This window comes from Tetrao urogallus, assembly GCF_951394365.1.
Source record: "Tetrao urogallus genome assembly, chromosome: 16".
Lineage (NCBI taxonomy): Eukaryota > Metazoa > Chordata > Aves > Galliformes > Phasianidae > Tetrao > Tetrao urogallus.
The window spans coordinates 8,965,780-8,990,068 of record NC_136829.1 but is presented as its reverse complement, the minus strand read 5'-3'; the positions used below and the strand labels follow the sequence as shown (position 1 = coordinate 8,990,068).

The following is a 24,289-nucleotide window of genomic DNA, read 5'->3' as shown; positions in this document are numbered from 1 at the left end:
AGTCATACAGAAAGGGGTCAGTCATACTACAACTGCATGAGCCAAGTCTGTGCAAGACGTGGGCTGAATGAAGAGAATGAATGAAGAGAAGCTTCTAGGAAAACAGTAGTTCCAAATGAGGCTGGGGAAGTTTTTTTTCCCATCTTCCATTTGAGCATTTTAGAAAGGTAAACTTGCTGTTCCTGAGCTCTTAAATATCGATAAATAGGGGTGAGACGTTTAATCGCGGAGCCACATGCAGACTGGACAGCTGCAGTACTTAAGTGATACAACAAAAACTGATGGTGCTGCTGCTGCCTTCCTCTGAACAAGGAGCAGCACGACCATCTGCAGGTTCACTGTTCCATAGGCTAACGCTGGTGTACGTTGTGGTTTTTTGTTTTTAAATTCTTAAATAATTCTTTTCACAACTGAATTTCTATCAGACATTTAAGCTGTGGTTAAGGCGAGTGCTGTGTCCGGCCCTTAGAGACAGTGTGTGATTACTCGGCTCAGGGTAATCTTCACACAGGTTTTCAGAGAATACATCCTGATATAGATATTCTTGCTTTATTAACTGCAAAACTTCACTAATATTGTGAGTTTGCTCTATTTTTTTTTCTGAAAAGGATGCCAAATCCTTTTGGATATAACAACCAATCCACTTCCAAAGGTGGATCCCAAGTAGCTGTACACTTTTTTCTAAAATCCTTTATTTTGGTGAGCAGGGAGAATTAAGAGTATCCATGGAACCCATGCATGCTCCACCAATCTTTGCACTGTGGGCGCATAAAGGCTCACTGATCTGCAAGGTAATGCTGCGTTGGTGAAGTCCTGCTCACTTGTCAGTATATTGTGACAGTAAAAAGTTCTAAGCAAGCTGAACGACATGCACCCCTCATCCCATCTTCCCTGTGCTTTGTTGAGGGAGCTCTTACCATAGAGGGGAGGGGAAAGAACCCAAAACATTAGTGTAGGCAGGGGAGGAGGAAGAGCACATCTAATAAGAGACAGCATAGATGGTAGAAGAGGCAGTAGTTCTGTGCATGAGCAACCTTGTGCCAAGGTTTTCAATTCCGTAGCAAATAACTTCCATGACTGCAAGATGCTTTTCACAACCAGAATTTCTGTAGTGTTCTGGGCTGCTAGTTGTGATGCTTCGTTGTTGTGAGGTTTTGTTTTAAATCTAAGCCTTACAAACTGATTGCAAAACACTTTTCAGTCACCCGTGGTTCATCTAAAGCGTAGCTTACAACTTGAGCAAGAAATTTGGCAATCTTAGCTGTGATCCAGTTGATGTTAAAATATAGCACACTTCTCCAGATGTTTAAATACTGGAGTAACTAGATGTCTCCAGCAAAATAATGTCACAAATGAAATAATTTAAATTTGAGCTGTGAGGGGATGGTGCATGTAGGGAACCTGCTTTGGCAGGGGGGTTGGATTCAATGATCTCTGGAGGTCCCTTCCAACCCCTACAATTCTGTGATGTGATATCTTGAAATGGCTTTTTAAAGCGACTGTTGCAAAGACTGGGAGGAGAAGAAGAGAGACCTGAAATAGGCTTCAGCGTTATCTCTGCAGAAAAATTATTGAAGAGGCTGGGGGAAGAACGAAATTTCCTGTGGATAGCTTTGGTGGTGGTGGTGCAAAACACAACTTCTCCATGCAGGTGAGAGATTACAGCACAAATGCATCCTGCAAATCCGTCACCGAAAATTATCGGTGCTACGTTGTGGAAATCATTCTTGAGTTGGATCTAACCCGTGTTATGATATGAAGCATCAATGCTGAACCTTAGAAGTATGCTTGAACATCTAACTTTCAACCGGCTCATCTGTAACACAGCAGATAATGTGGCAGTTCTGCACCACTTAAAGGAGTTTCGTTCTTAGCTGCGTGTTGCAATATTTGGCTTAGCTTTAACAAGAATTTCCTTAGGGGAGGTATTCTCTATCTGATGACATCTAGTGGGAGAGATTGTAGTAATGTCTGTAGTTAAGATAACAGTAATGCTGTTTCATAAGCCTTAAAAACAAAAAGAGGAAAAAAAAGCAACAAACCCACCTTTCTAGCTTTGTGCTCACTGGGTCTCACTGGCAATGAGCAGACTCATTAGCTCCATCTGTACCTCAGTCTTTTTTAGCCTATGCCTCTCTTTGGTCAAAAAGAATCCTGTTGCTGTCTGAGTGGTTCACAAGACAGAACGGGTAATGTGGGAATTTAATGGGGGAAGATGGGGGAGTTGTTCTGTTTCAAGTATCCTTAACATCAAGCCCAGGGATTCGGAAGTGTTGGATAGAAGAGTCACCAGATGCTTCCTTCTGGCACTGATCTTTTGTCTGGTGAAACCTCATTCAGGCTGGTTAAGCTGATGTTCTGTAGTAGTCTTTATTTTAAAATTGGTTTAAGAGCATTTACTGTAGGTATGCTGGAGCTGCTGATTAAAAAAGGACTGAAAGCATCACAGCACAAAGCACAGCAGCCCCTGTGAGTGGTAGGCATTGACTGTGTCTTCAAGCTGTTCGTGATCCACAAGGCGAAGTGATTTGAAACTCGTGGTCCAAACAAATACCGGGTTGTTTTTGTTCCATCAGTTTGCTGAGCAACGGTGACATCTGTTCAGAAATTAAATTCCACAAATGTTGACATTCTGCTCGCTGGAAAGAGTGCACATTACTGTACAAGTTTCCCAAACGTGCTGTGGTGATAGCACGAGTCCTGGGGCTGTGCTGCCACTGTGACAAGGCAACAGGGCAGAGAGCTGCTGGCTGAAGAGGCAGTCCTGCTCCCTCCCTGCACTCGGCTGCGGCTTCTGCCTCCTGGGCATTGACTGCAAGACCTGTCCAAAGGCAGAGGGAGTTGGTGCGGCTGGACTGTCTGCAAGTGGAACTGAAACCTCAATAGGTCAAACTTGCTTTCTCAAAGTCATTACGAGATACGGGTTTCTTTTAAGATGAGGCTCATCTGCTGACATTGCAGGTTATTAGCATATGAAGGATTTAAGTACCCCTGGTTTGTTGTCAATGCACACACCATTTTAATAATCTTCAAATACAGTGAGATGTTCACAGAATCACTACCATCAAGTACTATTAGGTAGACAGTTGGTGTAAGGTAATATTTTGACTTGTGGAAACCATTAGTCTTTCACAAAGCTGAAATATTTGCACGTTCTCTATTGGCTAAAATAGCACACGTTGTGCTGGAAACCTTTTCAGTGCACCTGTTTCTGTACTGGGAATTTCAATCTACCTTTGCACTACTGCCATTTGTGTACATTACATGTACGTATTCTTACCCATGATGTAGTTATTTGGATCGTAAGGTTTAGAGTATGGATGTATTATTTTTTTATAACATATACATCATCTGATTAACACAACATCTTGGCAGTGCTGTAGTTAACTTTATCAGCGTGTTTCTTGTTAACCAATTTGAACAAATGACTGGAGAGGATAGGGTATTAAATATAACTTTAGTATTTAATGGCTTGTAATTATACTGTGCACAACTAAAGCTCTTAGCACTGAGGACTGGATTGTACTGTGGTCATTTTGTTGAAACCTGAGCTGTGCTGTCCTGCCTTCCATAGTGTGTCACAGAAAGGTGCTGCTGTCCCACTTGACTGAAGAGATGCAAGTCTGTGCAGAAGATGCAGTAAGCTGGGAAACAGAAATTCCTGCAGACTTATCATGCACACATTCTGGATATTCATCTTCTCTCTTCTCAATAACGTTAATACTGCCTTTTTACCTCTTTTAGCTCTGGGTGCCTCATTTGACCAAACCAAACTCATCAGCGATAGTTTCTAATCCCTCTTGGGGTGGCTGAAGACCTCCTGACAAATAACGTGGGGGGAGCATCAGAAAAGTCAGCGTGGGTCCTGCTGAGGCTCTCCCCAGCTCCATGGTCAGTCTGACAGTGAGTGGGACAGCCTCTAGGGAGTAGCTTGAGAACAGCGATCTACTTTAGAGTAAGATCTCCACATTCTTTGGAAGGTTTCAATATATTTTGGTAGCTGTCTCATTTTACACCTCAGATAAATTTCGCTCTGAAAAACTGAAGCAATACACGTTTCCAAAACAAACAAACACACTAAAAAGAAAGCGGGATAAATGATTCTTCCAGCTTCTTTGCTTTGTGTTCCAGTTTAGACACACTTCTGCACTTTGCCTTGTAGAAGTTCAGGTGCAGCGTTTATTTTTAGTTGATCTGAACCACCAGTTTCTGTATTTGTAGTGAAACTACGATGATAAGAGCCAACATAGCAAAGCTGTTGGAAGCATTCCTTCTGCTGGAGGAGTGTACAAGTGTTCAGGGTCATTTAGATCTGGGTTGTAGAAAAAAGTCAGGAGGCTGTTTCATCTGGGGTTTCATTCACAAAAGGAGTGTTTGCAGCATGTTTCTTAAGTAATTCAAGCCTTCCCCTTTTGTGGCTGTATTTCCATTCGAAATCTATGCTGCCTGGCGTTTCTTGGATCAGGCTTTACAAAGGTGCTTCCACCTTTGTCCGTTCCAAATCTATTTCAGAACCCATGAGAATTGGATGCATCAGACCCTTCCTGATAATTGCTGCTCTTGTTGTAGCAGGTGTGGAAGATGAAGAGGGACTTATTTGGTCTTTAGTGAAGTTATCTCAAGTTTTTGAATCCTTTCCAGAAAGCATACAGCTTTTTGCATCTAGAGCTTCAGGGCCAATTCTTCCATTGACAAATCCTTACTAGTTGAAAGCATCAGATAAAAATTAGTGTGTTAATTGGTTGGTAGTTAACTGCAGGTTTGTGAGAGGGGAAAAAAGACTTGAGGGAGTAAGTTTGACTTTTCTAATTGGAAGTGTTGTATTTCAGTAGGTAGGTTCACTCAGAGCCCATCGTTGTTTGAACTGTTGTGATGCATGTGTTAGTGCTAGCCCACTGTAAACATAATATTACTGGTAAGCTGAGGTGGAACAAATCTTGTTTGCTGTACAAGGGGCTGTTTTTGGCTTATTTTGTTATTCTGAATTGTTTCTGTTGATGCCAGAAGGTGAATGGATGAAAAACTGAAGGAATGGTTGGCTTTGTGTCCCACTGAAGTTTAACTTAAACGTGAGATTATGGCTATTGATCTGTTTAGTAACGGTAGAAAGGATAATTAGTTTAAACAGCAAGTTTAGGATATGGTGAATGACATGATGGCATTTAGATGGCCACAGCTTTTAATGTTTAATTCTGTAAATCTAGAGTTTAGCTGGAAACTGAACAGGAAGATCTAATCATAATTTAATTGTGGTAATGACCAAGTAGATGGAGAATGCAGTTAAAACTTTCAGCAACTTCTGTGTTATGTAACCTGGCTCTCTTTCCTTGCTCCTTAAAAAGTCTGTAGAAGGGATTTCTTGAACTTCAAGAGTATTAAGCTTGGGGTGACATTAATTCAGCCACGAACTGGTGGAATCTAGTCAACCTCCGCAGTGAAACAGTTCTACAAGTTACTATGAGAATTTTTCTGTTTGAATATAAGATATGGGTTGTTTTGACTTTGTGTGAGTGTGGAGTTTTGAAGCTTGATCATGAAATCCAGCTAGGGAATCTTTGAAGGTGGTGCCTTTGTCAGACTTTTTTTGTATAGTGTGTGAATAAGATTTGCAGTCTGCACAGCTGAAGTGGAGCTGTTAAACTCTTCAGTCTGGCAAGATATATTATTTTGCATTCAAGGCAAATTTCTTCTCCCAATATTTGTAACCTTGGTAGTTATTCTCTAGAAGTGTCGTTTCACAGACTTCCTTATAGATTGATAAAAGGTCTTTGTAAACAGCAAGCCATAAATGTAAGTATTTAGTATTGTACTGTTCTTTGTTTTGACAGCTCAAAAGGGAGATAAAAAGAAGGAAGACAAAGCAGCAGAGCACACTGTGGCATCAAAGAGAGCTGTTGCTTCAACATCTGTGGCAGAGAAACAGACATCTCTCACTAAAAATCTTCTTCCCAAGAAGGCCCCAACCTTCTCTAGCTTGTCACTAGCCAAACAGCCACTGAAGTCTTCTACTGGGAGTTTCAAAGGCGTAATTCCCAAGAAGCCGTGGCCTTCATCAGACAGCGTTCCTTCAAAGCCTTCCGCTCCTCCTCCTGCCTCATCGCTACCCAAAAAGCCAGTTGCATCGTCCAGTTTGGGTGCAGGACTCAAAAGGCCTGCTCCATCTTCTGTTCCCACTGCATCTGGAAGTAGTCAAGTGAAAGTATCGGCTGTTCCTATCCAGTCACAGCCCAACTCTCAGATTCGACAAAATATTCGGCGATCCCTAAAAGAAATTTTGTGGAAGAGGTGGGAATTCAGAGCACTTCTTTTGTATAGGAAGCTATATCTGAAAATAAGCAAAATTGAAGGATTTAACTTATGCTAGAAACTGGTATATATACTAGAAACTGAAAATACATTTAGCATTTCAGGTTTATTAAAAAATCCGGATCTAAAATCAATGTGCAGGTGAAAAGGCTTTTAAAGAAAAGCCACAAAGCCCCTACCCCATTTCTGCTGAGACAGTGACATCTGAAGAATTAAACCGCAGCACAGAAGCTTTTGAGGTGCAGTGATCTGAAGTTAAAATCTGGCGATGGCGGTGCTTGCAGATGTAGAGGTGGTACAAAAATAGTATTGGGAATGTCACAGTGAAAAGCTAGGAACTGTAGCACTTATATGTATAAATAAAAAAAGAATGCTGAAATGTTGTCCCACAAGTGCTGTTAAAGCTGTGGTCGGCTGTCAAGGCGTGCACCACTGCGTTGTGGTAGTGTCTCTGAACTAGAAATGTTCACAGCGGGAAGTCTGAGCTTAAAACTCAAGAGCTTAGGCTTCCTGTGTAGCTCATGGCAGAAAGCTCCATTTGGTGCCAGGAGCGGTCGCAGAGGCTGACCTCAGCTCATCCAGGCTGTCTTTCCTGTCTTCTGTAGACAGAGACAAGAGGCTGCCCTACTTCTCAGCTTGAGGTCCTGAAATACGCTTTGATTTTGAGATGTCTTAAAAGAGACTTGAGTCCCTGCTGGGTGCAGAGGAGCTCAGTTTCGCTCCTTCCTCTGGAAGGTTATTTTTTAATGAATGCTACCTGAAGATTCGTGCCTAACATAAATGCATGGACATCTTGTTTTTAACAGAGTCAACGATAGCGATGATCTGGTCATGACAGAGAGTGAAGTGGGGAAAGTAGCGCTAAATATTGAGAAGGAGATGTTTAATTTGTTTCAAGTTACGGACAACCGATACAAGAGCAAATACCGCAGCATCATGTTCAATCTCAAGGACCCAAAAAACCAGGTTTGGAATTTCCTTAAGCAGTAAATGTACTGAAATACATTAATATTTTTTTAATATGTTAAGATCTATCCTGAAAATTGTGAGTTTCAAGATAGCAATTTATGAGTTATACAATACAAGATTATTTTAAATCCTTCCAAATCTCTTTAACAAAATCTAGTAGGAATTGAACTTCAGTTGGATCATGTGTATTTATTCAGTCTGGGCCTTTGGAGTGGAATATTCACTGAATGGCATTCTTAATTATAGGCTTCATTCTTCCTCCTGTGACATTCTGCAGTATGTATCAGATACTGCTTCTGTACGTGATTGTTTTAAAAGGAAGAAAACCTTTTGTAGGTGGAAATATATACTAGAAAACACTTCAAACTTTGTGGGACTTTTCCCTCTAATTTCTGCAATAGATTTAAAACAGAAGTGGCCATTCAACTTCTGAAATAACTGTTCAGTTAAGTTGACTTTTTTATGATAATCAGGACAATTTGTACTTGATGTTTATTTCATCCTTGTTTTCTGGTTGCTGCACCTTTCCCACTTCGCTTATAATTAATTAATATTTTTAATAGGGAATTAATAAATCCAAACGTGTTTTGACAGTTCAACACTGCATATCTTTTTTGTTATCTTCAGCATAGCAACAGTGTGTTTTGTTTATAGGGACTTTTTCATCGTGTTCTTCATGGGGAAATCTCTCTGTCAAAACTTGTGAGAATGAAACCAGAAGAACTTCTATCTAAAGAACTGTCTGTGTGGAAAGAGAAACCAACCAAAGCAGTAAGTGATGTACAGTTTTCCAGTATGTGCTTAGGTATGAATTAAAAGCAAGTTCACCAGCCCTTAGCACTCCTGTTACTGTTTTCTTCATAATGAAGTAGGAATAATTCTAAGTTTCTAAGGCTTTTTCTCTTCCACTAGCCAACTAGTAAGAAAGTACAGAATGCAATTATAAAGTAAGTGTGCAGTCTTCTTATTGAAGTGATTTTGTTTCTCTCAGGTGATGGAGTCGAGAAAAAAATCACAGGAGGTCAAGAAAGTACCTGTGAAACGGGAACATGCACCTGATCTTAATATGGAAGACTCTCCACCAGTGTCTGATTCCGATGTAAGTATCAGCTGTTGCTTTAGCATGAAGACCTCAAAGGAGGTCAGTGGTAACTAAGTAGGGCCTCACATTTTTCCTCAGAAATGTGACCTGTTTCACTGAGCTGTAAGAGCATTACCTCGTAGGTGTGCTGTGAGCATTTTCCTGTAATTACATTCCCAAAGTATTTCTTTGTGATTGAAATTGGTGATCAGCCAGAATGTTTGTTTGTTTGTTTTTAGGAGCAGCAAGAGTCAGCACGAAGTGTACCGAAATCAAACAGTGCTCCTTCTTTGGATGTTTTTAGCAGTATGTTGAAGGATACAACAAGTCAGCACCGAGCCCATCTTTTTGATTTAAACTGCAAAATTTGTACAGGTACCTACATGTTGACTATGTGTGATGTTAGAAGAATTCTTAAGAGCTTTGTCTGCATGTTTATTTGTTTTTCTCTTAGAACATTTTCAGTGTTAAATAGTGACCGAAAGCATTTTAAATGAATTTATAGGTCAGATTTCAGCATCTGAAGATGAAGTACCTGCTAAGAAGTCAAAGTCAGCGGCTTCTATTAAAAAGGTGGAGACAAAATCAAAACCAGAAGTTCAGCCAAAGTACGAAAGTTCTGCACCAGCAGCAGCAGAGCCTGCCAAAGAGGCAGTAGCTGAAGATGCAATGGAAACTGATGTTGAACCTGCAGCAGAAGTGGTTTCCCAGTCAAATGTAGAAAGATCTTATGTTCCTACGACTCAAGTCCAGAACAATGCTGACTCCTCTGTCCCTGAAGAAGCTTCAGCTCTTCCTGCTGTTTGTGCTGGTGGAGTTGTCACAACTGTAACAGTTTCTGGTAGAGACCCAAGGACAGCCTTGGGTACCTCCTCTGGTACTGCAGCAACTGCCCCACGATCTGGTCCTGCATCTGAGAAAGTTTCAGTGGGAGAATCAAAGCAGGAAACATCAAAGCCAGTTATGACTGTCCCCAAATCAATATTAACAAAACCATCGTCTTCACCAGATCCAAGATACTTAGCTGTTCATCAGTTACCCAGTATCAAGTGCGTATATTTAATAGCAAGCTAAGTTACTGAATCTTTAGCCTAGTCACCTTCAAAGTTGGTTTATCCTCCTCTTCCTCTCACTCCCCCTCTGCCAATAATCAAAAGGCTTCAAATAACTTGATTCAGAATTTTAATTGATAATCTCATTTACCTTCTCTCGTTGGTAAATTTTTTCTGAGCATCACTGTAAATTGACAGCAGAGACACTACAATGTGCTTTAACAGAGAAATAAAACTTAAAAGTAACTGGTGGTAAAATCTCCATATACATTCAATATAGCAAGTGAGCGTATATGAGAGATGGTTTAAAGGCACTTGAGATTTTCACCTATTAAAATAAGTATATGAACACAGAACAGTTACGTCTCACTTTATGAATATAAATTAAAATGAACCATTTGATCAGCTTGGAAGGAAGCACATTGTTAATGTATTCTGAATATATATATATATATATAAAATAGAAAAAATAAGTGTTGCTAAGGATATGCTTATGGAACTGCAGTTAAAATAGTTTTGTTCATACCCACTCCCTATATATAAGATTCTCTTTCAGATGCATATTGTTGTCTCGCTTAGTGGAAGTTACGTAATTCAATTTAGTTGTTACATTCTCAGGATCACAATGCTCACAGTGCTAACCCTAGTTCTATAAACATCATGTCTTTCAGCATCATTTTGCTTGTCTGTAGCTACAAGTATATTTTCAATTATTCCTGACATTTCCCATTAATCCCTAGTTAATGGAAAACATTAACAAAACAATTACAAAGGATTCTGTTATTTAGGAGTAGGCAAGAGAAGAAAAAGGAAAGCAGCATTGTTGCTGTGATCTGTAACTTTTCTGTTTTGGATTTGTTTTACAGCGTTGCAGAGCCACGCTCACCTCAAGACAGCGACACTTCCCTCTTCCTCTCTCGACTCAACACCATTTGGAAAGGATTTATTAACATGCAAAGTGTGGCCAAATTTGTCACTAAAGCATATCCTGTCTCCGGGTGCTTTGATTATCTTAGTGAGGTTAGCACTGACGTGTTTGTGTGTTCAGAATACGTTGCAATTCCAGTTGCTAGGAAAGCTATGGTCGCTATATATATTATATTGGAAGTCTGACAGTGGTGAATGGGCATGGTGTGGTAGGGGAATGGTAGCTAAAGGAAAAAAATAGCCTTTAAAAAATTCCTCACAAATCTGTGAAGAAGTCTCACATCTTTTATTAAATGTGTATATGTATATGTGAGTATCTACCATGGAATCACAGCTTTATTTCAGATTCAGGTTTTGAAAAGAAGCTTTATAGCCAGTGTTTTAAAATAGGTGCCACCTTCTGCTCGCAACCAGTTGGATCACTGTTGTGATCTGTTAAAAATATTTCTTTAGCCATTTATTAAAAATCTTGTCTTTAATTTATTGGCTTTTATAAATGACAGCTTTCCTATAAGACAAAGCTGAGAACTATAGCTGATGGGTGAATAAAAGTACTTGGCCTTCCACTGCTGTCATTGTTTGGCAATAACACCTCGAAATTTGGAAATTGGAATGTCTGAAATCAGAAATGTGTATGTGCAAGTTCATTAAAATAGAATAATGCATTATCCCCTGGGCTACTGGGATGGGGCAGTCTGCACTGTGTTAAAGCTAAAGTCTCTTGGCTTATACTACCATGTAATACTTCTTGTTTAGGATTTACCAGATACAATTCATATTGGTGGGAGGATCTCACCGAAGACAGTCTGGGATTATGTTGGCAAACTCAAATCTTCGCTTTCTAAGGTATTCACTTAAAATCCTTTGCAAAATACAGAAGAAATATGCAGCAATGAAAAATGACAACTTTTGATAATATAAGTTAATAATCAGGAAATACTGGCACAGATCAAACTTAGAAAACTACTGACACCACTTACTACTTTGAAATTTTTGATTTATTGAAGAAAACTTTGCCTATTAAGGTGCTGGTCATCTTTCCCCTACACAGCAGTTAAGACTTCATACTACTTACTGTTTTTTAATGATTAACTGTAAACAATTACATATTCAGTATCGAAGACGGAAACTCAAATGTTAAAAACCAGGACATTATCATTAAGTGTCTGTATTTAGTTTTACCATTAAAACCACTTTAGAAGTGGTACAACTTAAGCACAGCATGTAGATATAATTATGAAACTAAGATTTTCCCATTTCCTTCATAATCGAGTATTCAGAACCTCAATAGGAATAGATTGAAGTGAGATACATAAGTAATTGGGATTTGTGAAACGCCGAGCCTAATTCTGTTTTAATTTTGCTGATTGAACAACAGCACTGTCTTAAAGATAGAGCATCCCTTGAAGAAATAGCAGATCAATAAGTACACAGCTAATTTTTAACCCTGGAATTTGCCGTTTTTTATTTGCTGATATGCTACAGGTTGAATTTTTCCACTTTGCTTTTGTATTACAGGAATTGTGTTTGATTCGTTTCCATCCTGCCACAGAAGAAGAAGAAGTGGCCTATATCTCTCTCTACTCCTATTTTAGCAGTCGTGGTCGTTTTGGTGTTGTAGCTAATAACAACAGACATGTCAAGGATCTCTACCTGATCCCACTGAGTTCTAAGGACCCAATACCTTCCAAACTCTTGCCCTTTGAGGGACCAGGTAAGCACAAAACATAGGGGAGATTAAGCGCTAGGTAAAATCACAAAAGAAGAATCAGCAACAAGTTGTTGAATGTTTGACGTGTTATTAAAAGTATATATTTCATATAAAAACATTTTTACAGATCATACAGGGAAAAGTTGCAAAGTCAACCGTCTCAAAGTAAAATAGTTTGAAACTCACATAGCCTTTCTACCAAGTTGCATAAGTGCTATTAGGAGGATGATTTTGCTATAAAATTGATTATGTAGAACAGCCACATTAAACAAACAACCGAACAGTGACAGCAAACAAACAAAGAAAACAACAAACTCACCCTACTTTCGGCAACCCACAAATCCGCGAAGCCTTAGGTCCCTACAAGTGGTGCACTGTCACTTGCATCAAGCAGGACTCAGCCTTCAGAGGAGTCAAAGTGTATGAAGACAAAGGTAATATTGACAGTGGTTTCACTACATTGGCTGCTGGGCTGCTCTGCATTGTGCTTCATGCAATGCATATGCACAAGCTGTTTGAAGTGTTCCATGCTTGGCAGGGCCAACCAGATGAATCACTGACTTCTGAAAGTCGGTTTGTTGGGAGTGGGGAAATCATATTCCTTCGGTTAGGCAGTAGACAGCAGTTGGTGTAGGTGAGTTACATTCCATTCTATTTATAGTTAAAATTATCAGAAGTAATATTTGGCTTGAATTTTCTGTGTGTTTGAGGCAAATAGAAATCCACATTTGTTAGGCAAAGTGTGTTAGAGCACTACGATAGAGGCAAGGTTCCAAAGGTATAGCCACCTTTAATTAATGGAAGACCCACTTAGTCTTCACTCTTTTTGGAAGCTTCTATAGCAGGCCTTACCTCATAGTTGTGCTCAGTTGTATTCGTACTTTAAAACCAGAGTCCACTACATGGGGGAAAAAATACCAGGTAAGCTGTTCTTGCTTTTTGTGTATGTATTCAAACCATAGCATAAAATACATGTAATCCATACTCTTTAATGGCATCTGATGGAATTCACCTTTTTTTTTTTTTTATACTCAATAAAAGTATTTTGTACAAAGTGGTCATTGTCTCCTTAAATTTAATCGTGTGCCTTCTAACAGAAGACTTGAAAGTACTTTAAAAGCATTATGCTGTAGACAGTGTAAGATGTGCTGATTAATATGGCTGGAGGGGGGAGGAGGGAGAGGACAATAAAACCCTGTCACTCCAGAAGTCCTGGTTAATATTTATTCCTGCTGTCTCAGCCAGTTCCATCAGGCACACACAGATTATGAATTTCTCCTGTTCTTTGGTGAACTGGATTTGGAAGGTGACTGAGGACCTCTGAACTGCTGTAGTACATAGAAGATCTCCAAAAACATTGACATGGGTGATTTAAAAAGAGAGGAAAATGGAAGAAAATTCACATTTATTTACGTCATCTCAAATATTTTATCACTGGATGTAATGTGTGTTTGGGATACTCTACATTGTGTGATAGTTTCCTGTATGTGAATTTACTTTACTGTTTCACATACACGCTGAAGTTACTTAGCACTTCTCACGTGTGGATGTCAAAGCAACTCGTGGAGAGAAAGGAAAAAACAAAGATCAATTGCGGTTATCAATAGAAAGAGTGATGTATTGAGTGAGGGCTTTATTGGCAGTACTGCAAATCTCACAAGGACCTCATATTTAAAATAGACTAATTGTAATGAAAGCCCTTTTCTCAGCAAAGGAGATTCCACAAATGTTGTCTCTTTTGACAGTTTAAAACTGGCAGTGGGTTTTCTTACAGAATGAAGGCCTGAAATATCTGCGTGCTATTTAGAATGCTCTTAAAGTTGCAACAAATGGAAAAAAAAACCAACAACAAACAAACTAGATAGAATATGTGGCCATTATACATGTAAATGTGGCAAAACTGATCTTATGAAAGGATGTATTCAAGGACAAGAAAAGCAAATATATGTCCAGTGCTGATATTTAGCATATAATGCTTTAATGGCTTTAGTTGCAATAAAACCAGCACATGGACTTCAAATCAGAAAGAGTTAAATATTGTATAACTAATTTAGCACTGAAAGCTCTGCCAACTTAGCTTGCAGCACTTAAAACGCTGGCTTGTGAGAGAGAGTTACTGAGCAGTAGTTGGAGACTTCAGCCAACATTTTCAGTATTACCTAAAATTAGGCGTTCAGCCTATTTATGGGTCATGAACCCTGTTTATGGATGTGGAGATAGAGGTAGATCAGCATTCTGCTCTGTGTTTCCATCCAAAATAAGCTCTTCCTGTTTGCTCACTCTGGAATGAATGAATGCAGATAGTGGGTTGTGCCAAGCTTCTAATATTCATGTAAAATTACAGTCTCAACATTTTAAAACGTGATTTGTTCTCTGGCTGAACAAAACAGATTCAGTTACAGCTGTTATTAACTTACCACTGGAATTTGTCTTGAACGTGTACTTAAATTTTACCCTATTTAGTGATTCTTAATCTCTGATTCTTAACCAGGATTCAGAAATGATTTTTTTGTTGTTGTTTATTTTAGAGATATGGTCTGATGGATTTTTGAAACCTGCCTGATTCAGTAATTCAGTGTTTGAGATGCGTGTTGTGATCGGTTGTGTAAATCACGAGTCTCTCTGTAAATGAGCTATATATTAATGACAGAAGAACAGTGAATGCCTGCTAGGAATTTTGGGAGGATTTGTGAGCTGCTCTGCAGTGGTCAACACTGACCAAGTGTTGAAGTGTGGAGTCATTACTCACTGATAAATTCACTCAGTGTGAACCATACCTCACTACTGAGTCCATTCAGACTATATGCTGTGGCTGGTCTTTTTCCCACTGAAGTTGTCTTTTGGACTATGCCTTGGGATTATAACATAATGTGCATGTAATACGTTGTGATCAGAACGGCTGGAGCTGATTTCAGGCAAAGGATGCGAATGAATTTGTAATTGGATGAGCCAACAATTCATATGGTGCTTTCCAGATGATCTTGGATTCGCTGAAGATAATTATTTGTTTAGTTCCTGTCCTGCCTGCTTTCACTGTTCATCTCGCCATCCCTGCTCCCTTATGGTGGCAGAGCTGTGTGTGTACTACATTATTAGCTAGTCTTAGTTCTGGTTCAGATGGCCAGTTCACTTTCTTCCTGTATTTGCTACTTTGATATAAATTTTTCTAACTGTGAAAGGAAGTAAAAATTGGCAACACTTAAGGAACACCAAAACGTTTTTTCTGGAGGATAAAGAGAGCACTGAATTTTTAAATGTACAAATAGGAAATAACATACATTGCAGATTGGGAATTATTACAGAAAGCAGCACGGCCAACACCCTCTCAACCACAGAACTACGTCAAACTCAAACACTGAACTGCAAAATCAGCTATGGATATCTAGAATACATTCAGTCAAATTTAATTATTCTTGTTTCTCATTGTACTTAAAACGAGAGCTATTTCTGATAGGAAGTCTCGAGTGAAATTCAGATCGGTCTCAATTTGTTTCTGACCTTTTGTAAAGATTACTTCTAGTGCCTCTGCAGATTTTGCTGCTCTCCCCATTACATGGGGAAAACAGACTCACTGTGTTGTTACCAGTTACCATCAGAAGAACACAATTACAGAGGAGAGATTATTCCTCAGCTATGAAGAGATCTCATCAGACTTTCAAGTTAATTTACTTTATTCGAAAAAATTTCCAGGCCTTGTTAATTACAGTTAAGTTTTTGGAGAGTGAGGCTTAAATTGAGCAAGAATTGAGGATAAGAAATGCAAGCACTGATGATGATGGGGCAAGGCTTTGTTGACAGAAAGAAGGGCTTAGTGAAATATACAGTAAGTGCTGGCAACACTAGGTTTAAAGCAGTGGTAGTTTTGCAGTGTTTTAGCAGATTGTATGTAGTTCTTGCAGTACAAATTTTCACAGAAGAAGAAATTTTGACTTGCCTGGTCAAAATGTAACTCAGGTTCATCTGTATGCAATGGAATCTTCTCACCTAGAAAGCTTCAGTTAAAAATAGCTAATCTCATTTTAATGGTTTCTGAGTTTAATCATAGCAACCATAACTTGGAGAAGATGAATTCTGTTGAACACAAATAGAAGTTCAGCTACATAAACAAAAGCAGCTGATACAATTAGTATCTACTTAGTGAACTTAGGAGTCCCTTTAAAGCTTTGCATTCCGTTGTTTCGCCGAAAGTACTTACTTAATGACTCACAAATAGTATTTATCTGCATCTGTGGGATTTTTATGTATTTAGGCATATATTGCTGTTATCTAGAAGCTTTTGGTGGTGTAAACTGTTCTTAGTGAGCAGAGGGTTTTGTTTAGTAGGACCAAAGATGCACGTAAATTAGTATCTTAGCTTTTAAAACTGTTGCAGGTTCATGAGTGGAAGGAGCAGTGTAGGTTTTAGATTCCTTGCCATTTAACCGCACTGAATATTATGTTACTTGGCCTTTTGTTTTGTGTTTTTGTATTTCTGCTTCCTAGCTGCTTGCAGATAGAATTAATGTGGACTCTAAAAGGGATTCTTTGAAGTCATTAAATCCAGAAGTTAAGAAAGCCTTTCTTTGTACAGTTTTTCTATGTTTGCCTTTAAATGTATGTTAAAGGATTCCTTCCCTGCCCTTTGTTCTAGTCATGTTTATTTTCCACAAGTGCCAGTGGGAATTGTGAATGTAAGGGGAAGGAGCACAATCACATGAAGCAGACGTACGGATATTTGTGTTTTCCCTCTTTCCAGGAACTTTCCGGTCATTTTCAGATAAACGCTTCCAGAGATTCGAGTCAGAAGCTTTCACAGCAGAGCAGTTCTGCTCCCAGTGCCCATAGCATCAATCTGAATCCTACACCAGAGGGTTAAAAAGCAACCTGCCAAATTGCCAAGCGTGCCAAATTCATACCCAAATAAATGCTTTCTTGGAGAGAAGGCAGACATACCCAGTGTCCTTTTCTCCCACATGCTAAACTCATATCTGCTTAAGGGCTCATGTGCTGGTTTGGTGTGTTAGTTAACAGTTTCCCTACTTCTCAATGTGTGTTAAAAATGATATTTAGCTGGGGAAAAAAACAACAACAGAAAAAGGAATCAGAGTCAGTTACAAGCTTTAATATTGTTTCCAAACAGCCTGTTTGAGGATGTTGTTGTGAAGTTTAATAGTGCCATGTGGTTTATCTGTAAGAAAAAAACAAAGGAAGGTTTTCTAATAGCGTTAGAACTTACTTTTGTTCAGCTGTGCTTCTTAAATTCTGGCTTAGCCCTACAGAAAGGTAGATTGCTTGTCCAACATACCTGTGTATACAACATTATTACAAACTATTTTACTGGAGATGTTTGAGTAGGGAGTGGGAGTGGACAAGAATAAAATAGTAATACAAAAATGACAATTTTCTTTAGTATTTGAACAGTAGCAACATTAGCAAAGTTTCCTGTTACTACAATATTAAAGGAGTACCAAAGAAGGGATTAAAATATTTCTTCTCACATATGAATACATATATAAATAGTAAATAAATGTAGATACATACATGTGCAGACTAATAGAATTGCCAATAAGTCATCGCATGAAATTCAGGAGAACTTACTGTTATGACATTTGTAGCTACCACTGTAAAATGGAATAAATTTCTATTGAAAGCACTGATAAAAATGGTTTTTACATATACAGTCTTTGTGTTTTCTTTCAGGTCTTGAATCATCACGTCCAAATTTAATTCTTGGATTGGTTATCTGTCAGAAAGGGAAACGTCTTGCTACCGGCATGGAAACAGACAAAATAGAGGAAAAGCGAAGTCGGATTCAGTTGCAGGAGGAAGCAGAACCATCGCAGTTCTTGAAGGGGCCAGTAGCTTCTTTTCAAGAAAAGAAAACCCCAAAATACGGGCTTTATTCTGGAGATTCAGCTGTGAGTACAACACCCCCTGGGTCTCCTCCGCCGCCTCCACCCCCACTTCCCGTTCCAGAAAGCTCAGCAGTTACACCTTCAGTATTAAAAATACTGTCCTCGATTAAAAGTGGAACCACAACTACTGCACCGCCTCCAATCTCAGCCGCTGCTTCTCCAAGTGTTACTGCTACGCATTCTTCGTCCTCAAAAACTGCCACACCTCTCGAGCACATCCTGCAGACGCTGTTTGGAAAAAAGAAATCTTTCGAACCTGTTGCTAAGGATTCTGAAACTGCCCAGTCTTCAAATCAGAAAGCTCAGGCAGCTGCTGAGGGAGGTGTGGCAGCTGTTCCTTTGTTAGATCCCATTGTACAGCAGTTTGGACAGATGTCGAAAGACAAAGCGATAGAGGAGGAGGAAGATGACAGACCATATGATCCCGAGGAAGAATATGATCCAGAGAAAGCTTTCGAAATGCAGACAGGTGAAAGTGAAAAACTTTACAGTGTGGAAAAGCCAAGTAATACAGCAGTATTAGAGGATGAGGCCTATGATCCGGAAGATGAAACTATCTTGGAAGAAGCAAAAGTTGCTGTTGATGATTTACCTAACAAAATGTATACGGATGCTAAAAGCAGTGCTCCAGAAACATCTGCTCCATACGTACCTGACTTATCTGCATCCTCATCCTTAGTGGAACAGCAAAAAATGTTGGAAGAATTAAACAAACAAATAGAAGAACAGAAAAGGCAACTAGAGGAGCAAGAAGAAGCCCTCAGACAACAAAGAGCGGCTGTTGGCGTTTCAATGGCTCATTTTTCAGTGTCTGATGCTTTAATGTCACCACCACCAAAATCTTCCCTAATAAAGACTGAATTGTTCCAACAGGGCCAGCAAGCTGTACAAAAAGTAGATTTACCTTCATCTGCAAGTCAACAAGCACAAGTTTTAAACCAGGGCTCTGACCCACGGCAGACTAGAGATCCTCGACAAGCCCGAAGAATGGCAACAGAAATAAACGACAATACTGATGCTCGAATAAAGCCGCAGGCAGTACAGAATGAAACACCCGCAAGAGAAATTCTTTCAGCAAGTTTTCCAAGTGCTTTGTCAGCTTCACTTGGTAAGGAAGATAATACCTTAATGTCTGCTCCTCAGCTTAGTTATACTGCTGGTAACTGGGTTTCAAGTGAACAGGCTTGTACGGTGTCACAGAAAGAGGCACCTAGTAGCAAATTTGAAAACACCGCTCAAGTTAATTTGGAGAATGTAAGTCAAACAGTTCCTGGCGAACCCTCCACATCCAAACCCTTACGCAAAGTGCTGCTTCCAACACCTCCGACTACGTGTTTTCAGCCTAATTTCTCCACATCAAATGACAGTCAGTCTTTGCAAGATATGCATCAAGTACCATGGTCAAATGAGCCAAAGGAAGGAATAGGAAGAGATTCTTTTTCAAATGCAATGTTTACTTCTCAGGAAAATGCAGGTGGTCACTATGAACCAGAGAGAGGTCTGTCTTCACTGCAATATGAAGAACAAAGAAACCCTCAGCCTCATCAATTTGTAGAACAAACTGAGTCTACATCAATTCAGGGTGAGGGTGGCCCTCTGCCACAGCACTTTGAGGAAAACAGACTTCCATTTTCTTTGTCTGGGCAGAAAGGAGGACCTCCACAACCACCGATACACAATGCACCTGGAGGACCTCACGGACCTAACTTTAGAGGGCCGGCACCACAGTTCTCAGAAGAGCACGGTTCTCCAAACAGTGATGGGCAAAGAGGATCTGCCCCTGGAAGATTTGGAGGTCAGAAGGGTCCCATCCCTTCCTTATTTTCTTCACAGCATGGATCTCCGCTTTTTGGTGATAATAGGGGCCCTGCCCCATCGTACGGTGTTCCAAGAGGAATGTCACCATCTCAGTTTGAAGATCACATGGAACCTCACATGGAACAAAGGGAATTCTCAGATTCCCAATACAATGAGATGATTAGGCCTCCAGGACCATTTGAAGGATCTGATCAACCTCAGTTTATGGGAAACAGAGGACCTTTTCCTTTTGGAGGTCAAAGGCGACCTCCACCAGCTCAGTTTAAGGGACAGAGAGGAGGCCCTCAGTTTGGAGGGCCAAGAGGTCCGGCCCCTAGTCATTTTGGGGGACCAAGAGGGCCTCACACAAATCAATTTGAAGGGCAAAGAGGTCCACCTCCGAATCACGGACCTGGCCCAAGAGGACTTTTGCCACAGCCATTTGAAGAACGGAGAGGGAGTCCCCCTCCCAGATTTGCCAACCAGAGAGGTCCAGCACCACCTCAGTACGGAGGACCAAGAGGACCCTCGCCTGCAATGTTTCCAGAGCAAAATGAACCTCCTTCTAGATTTCATTTCCAAGGTCAGTCACAACAAAGTATGAAGTCAACCCCAAGACCACTCCTAGACCTTCCAGGCCATCTGTCAGCCCACAGAAAAGACATGTGGGAGGAGGCTGGACCATCTGCATCTCTTTCCAATGTTTCTGGACAAGGGCATGAGTCAGAAGGACAGTGGTCAGCACCTGACTTCCGAGAAGGCAAAAATATTGAATATAGAGGCCAGACATTTGAAGGGAGGCAGAGAGACAGATACGAGGGAGGAAATAAAGACAAGGGTTTAGATCAGCCAGAGCCTCAGCAAGCTGATAATCGACAAGGTAGACCGTTTGAGGAAAGACGAAGGGATCGTGAACATGGCAGACCTTGGGAAAGAGACCGTGGCAGAAACTGGAACAGAGACAGGGACTGGGAGAGACACAGGGACAAGGAATGGGATAAAAACAGAGACAGAAACCAAAACAAAGATAGAGAGAAAGATTCCGAGCATGCTAAGGACTGGGAAAGAAGCAGAGACCGAGACAGAGCCAGAACTAGAGACAGAGAATCCTACAGAAGACGTGACAGGGAGAGATCAAGGAGCAGAGACAGAGATCGTGACAGAGATAAAGACAGGGACCGGGATCGAAGCAGGGAAAAAGAAAGAGATCGAGAGAGAGATCGGGATCGTGAGAGAGGAAGAGATCGGAAAGATCGGAGCAAAACCAGGGACACTGGTAAAGAGGTGAAGCCAGAAACACCTAAGGAAAGCCAGAAACCAACAGAGGCAGAAGCTTCATCGTCCACTGCTCAGTCATAGAAGTATGGCTGCTACTGTATTTTCCATAAATAAGACACTTTTACAACATAGCAAGGACCGAGTCAGTGTCTTCTGTATATACTGTATATTCTCACCTTTGCAAAAGTGCTGTTGTAAATCTAGCCTTATACAATGTACTGACAAATGAGTAATTTTTGAAGAACTGTGAATGAAAATACTCGAAGATGTAAACGGCAAGAACATACTGGACTTTCACTTGCTGCATTTTGTGCATAGCGTTTTTATTATAAAGATTCACAGCGTTACCTGTTCTGAAATTTTGTTTTTTTCTACTCGCATCTTTATCTTAAAATTTCCATTTACAGTACAGAAATGGGAAAAGTCTAAGAAGAGCATATTGCTTTTTAAAATTATAAAGTTATGTTTTCCAGTAACTTGAATTGTAATTTTATAAGAGAATTTAATCAAAATCCTAGGAGCCATACCTTTACATCTCATTTATGTGGTATTTTGATGTCCAAGTTGTTCCTACAGCACACGCTTTAAAAAAGGAGTCCAATATTGCTGTCTTTCTTTACAATGCAAAGATTGTGTGTTTAGGAAAAGGCTGCAGAAGAACAGTGTTATTATTTGACAGAGGATTTGGAAATGGAATGTTATGAGCTTAAAGTGCACTATTTTCCTTTCTCTATACAGTTATTTTGTGTTTTGAAATCCATCTGTTAAGTGTACAACAAAGAAGCAATTCATACTTTTCACGAGGGTGAGGAGTTTTAAATCCCACGTATTTACAAACCCGTAATTAAAGAGCATATATGAGTAGCACCTTTATAACCAGCGAAACTTTTTAAAAACACCAAGATCTACTGGCAAAAGATCGAGTCTACAAAAGAATGGGGATACCAAAGGAATGAGAAATAATTTTATTGAACAGATGAACTGATTTACGTGAGGCATTTTGGGGGTTTTGTTTTCTTTTGGCAGAAAACTGCCAGAGATTTAAGAAGTGTCACTGCTTTCCTCTACTTTTCAATCTAAAAGTGTGAAAAAAAGTGCTCCTGAAAAAAAACCCACAAAAATGCCCCTGTTTTTGTCAGCCCCTGCTCATTCTGGCACTGTATATAAGACTGTCCAATGAAAATGGTCTACATGCATTTAGCTTGGAAAGAAGATTGGTAACACCTGATGTTATGATTCAAGGGGGAAAGTCCTTACTGTGAAATACATTACACAGCTACTTTTCATGTATTCTTCAAGTACGTAATTCTGAAGTATGAAATAAGAAAACCCTGTCATTTACAATTTGACTACATAAATTAACAGTTGCTTAAGTATTTTCATATTTTTATAAAATAGTTTTGAAAAAGGTAAAATTAGATTCCTACAAATATTTGCATCTTGAATTCTACATTACAAGTAGCATCCATGTCATGTATCTCACCATAGGTTATAAGGTTCATATTGGTGTGTCTTACAAGTCCTCACACATCACGGGTTTGCTGGTTGGAATGATTGCAAAATGAACCTGTAAACAACACGTTAACATGCAGAGAGGTGTTATTAAATACAAACATCTACTATGGTGTAAGATTTTTTCTTAATGAGATGTTTCTAATTTAAAGACATACATAAAAGTATGCAAAAAGCAAGTGTGTTTGTTTAGGTTTACTTGATAGAAATTTCTGTAAATTGTATTTTATATGGCAAAATATAGCACTGTACATTAAGATATGGGAGTTCACAGGTTTTTGTTACTGTAAGTAGAATAAACATCTACAGCTAAATTTTGTCTTTCTGAGGCATGCCTGTGTCCGTCATTTCCTACTGCTCTGGTACCTTTCAGCAAGCCCAGAGGGTCACCACAAGAGGCTGATGGCCCACAGGTTTCATTTCCACCCCAAAAGATGAAATTTTGCAGGATGCCACTATTATTAATTGATATTTATATGTAGCTGTTCCAAAAGTTGCATGAAAGTTTGTTCTTAGGATTTATTCTGGTTTATTTTGAAGGTTTTTGTTATCTGAATTAGGACAAAATACCCTCGACTGAGCTCCTCTGAGCACTGTGAGCTGAAGGATCGACAGGTCCACAAAAGGTTACGTTGTGCTCTGTGCAACTACTGCAGGGTTAGAAGGGGAAGGAATATAGAGCCCAGCATGTGCACAACTGCTGTCAGCATTTCTGATTTCCTTTCTAGAGGTGACAGATGCACTTTTTGGATTGGCCTTTACCATGGAAAATACCCATGCATGCTGTTACCGTCATTGGTGCACAGCAAAGGAAGGTAGGGAAAAGGTCTGTTTTCACAGAATCACAGCAGTAGCCCAGGTTGGAAGGGACCTCAAGGATCACGAATCTCCAACCCCCTGCCACACGCAGGGCCACCAACCTCCCCATTTCATAGCAGCCCAGGCTGCCCAGGGCCCCAACCAGTCTGGCCTCAAACACCTTCATGGCTGGACGGGGCATCCACAGCCTCTCTGGCAGCTGTTCCAGCACCTCACCACTCTCATAGTAAAGCAGATTTTCTGAACCTCCTGAAGGGAGACTGTACGAAGGTTTCCGTACAGCGTGGATCTCTATATTCTATTCATGGGCTAAAATAGTACTTCTGTGCCTGTGACTCCGACTCGTTCCTGGAGCCTGTCACAACAGCATGTGTTTTTAGTACTGCAGTACAGGGCCACGAGCAGAGCCGTGACAGACACTGACACACGAACGCACGGCGCTGCCATGGAAAGAACGACTCCGCGCGCGAGCCTTTGGGCGGGCAACGCCGGCAGCGAGGAGCGCCGCAGCGTCGGCAGCGCGCAGCCATCCGCACGGCGGGGCGGTTCGCGGGGCGCAGCGCGCATGCGCGAGACGGGCGGTTGCGCGCGGCGGTTGGCGGGTTTGGCCGCTGCCGTCCGACCCGTGAGCGACAGGGCGGGGCGGGGGGACGGCGGAGGCGGCGCTCCGCTTCCCCTTCAGAGCGCGGGGGGTGAGGGACCGCCGCCCTTCGGCCGTAGGTGGCTCCGCGCCTCCCCTGGTTGCTGGCGCGGGGGCTCGGCTGAGGGAGCCGAGCGGAGCGGAGCAGGTGAAGGCCGTTTCGGCGGTGCGCGGGAGGGGAGGGCCGAGCCGCCGCCTCGCGTAGTGCGCCGCGTGCCGGGCGTTGCCCTGCGGCCGTCGGACGGCGGTGGGTTCGGTGGTTGAGAGAGCGGGACGGACGCGGCTCCGTCGGGTAGGCGCGCC

The 24,289-nt window shown here is 40.7% G+C and overlaps 1 protein-coding gene across 1 annotated transcript in view; it reads left to right on the top strand.

Moving 5' to 3' along the window:
- DIDO1 (death inducer-obliterator 1) overlaps positions 1 to 21,096 on the top strand; it is a gene marked incomplete at both ends in the record, with an annotated part of 34,630 nt that extends 13,534 nt beyond the window's left edge. Inside the window, 10 exons of the mRNA XM_079543553.1 lie at positions 5,829 to 6,285; positions 7,113 to 7,272; positions 7,930 to 8,046; positions 8,267 to 8,374; positions 8,596 to 8,731; positions 8,862 to 9,405; positions 10,275 to 10,428; positions 11,092 to 11,181; positions 11,854 to 12,049; positions 17,726 to 21,096. Of these exons, the coding sequence (XP_079399679.1) occupies positions 5,829 to 6,285; positions 7,113 to 7,272; positions 7,930 to 8,046; positions 8,267 to 8,374; positions 8,596 to 8,731; positions 8,862 to 9,405; positions 10,275 to 10,428; positions 11,092 to 11,181; positions 11,854 to 12,049; positions 17,726 to 21,096 (5,333 nt within the window). The remainder of the gene's footprint in view (positions 1 to 5,828; positions 6,286 to 7,112; positions 7,273 to 7,929; positions 8,047 to 8,266; positions 8,375 to 8,595; positions 8,732 to 8,861; positions 9,406 to 10,274; positions 10,429 to 11,091; positions 11,182 to 11,853; positions 12,050 to 17,725) is intronic.
- Between the last annotated feature and the right edge of the window lie 3,193 nt (positions 21,097 to 24,289).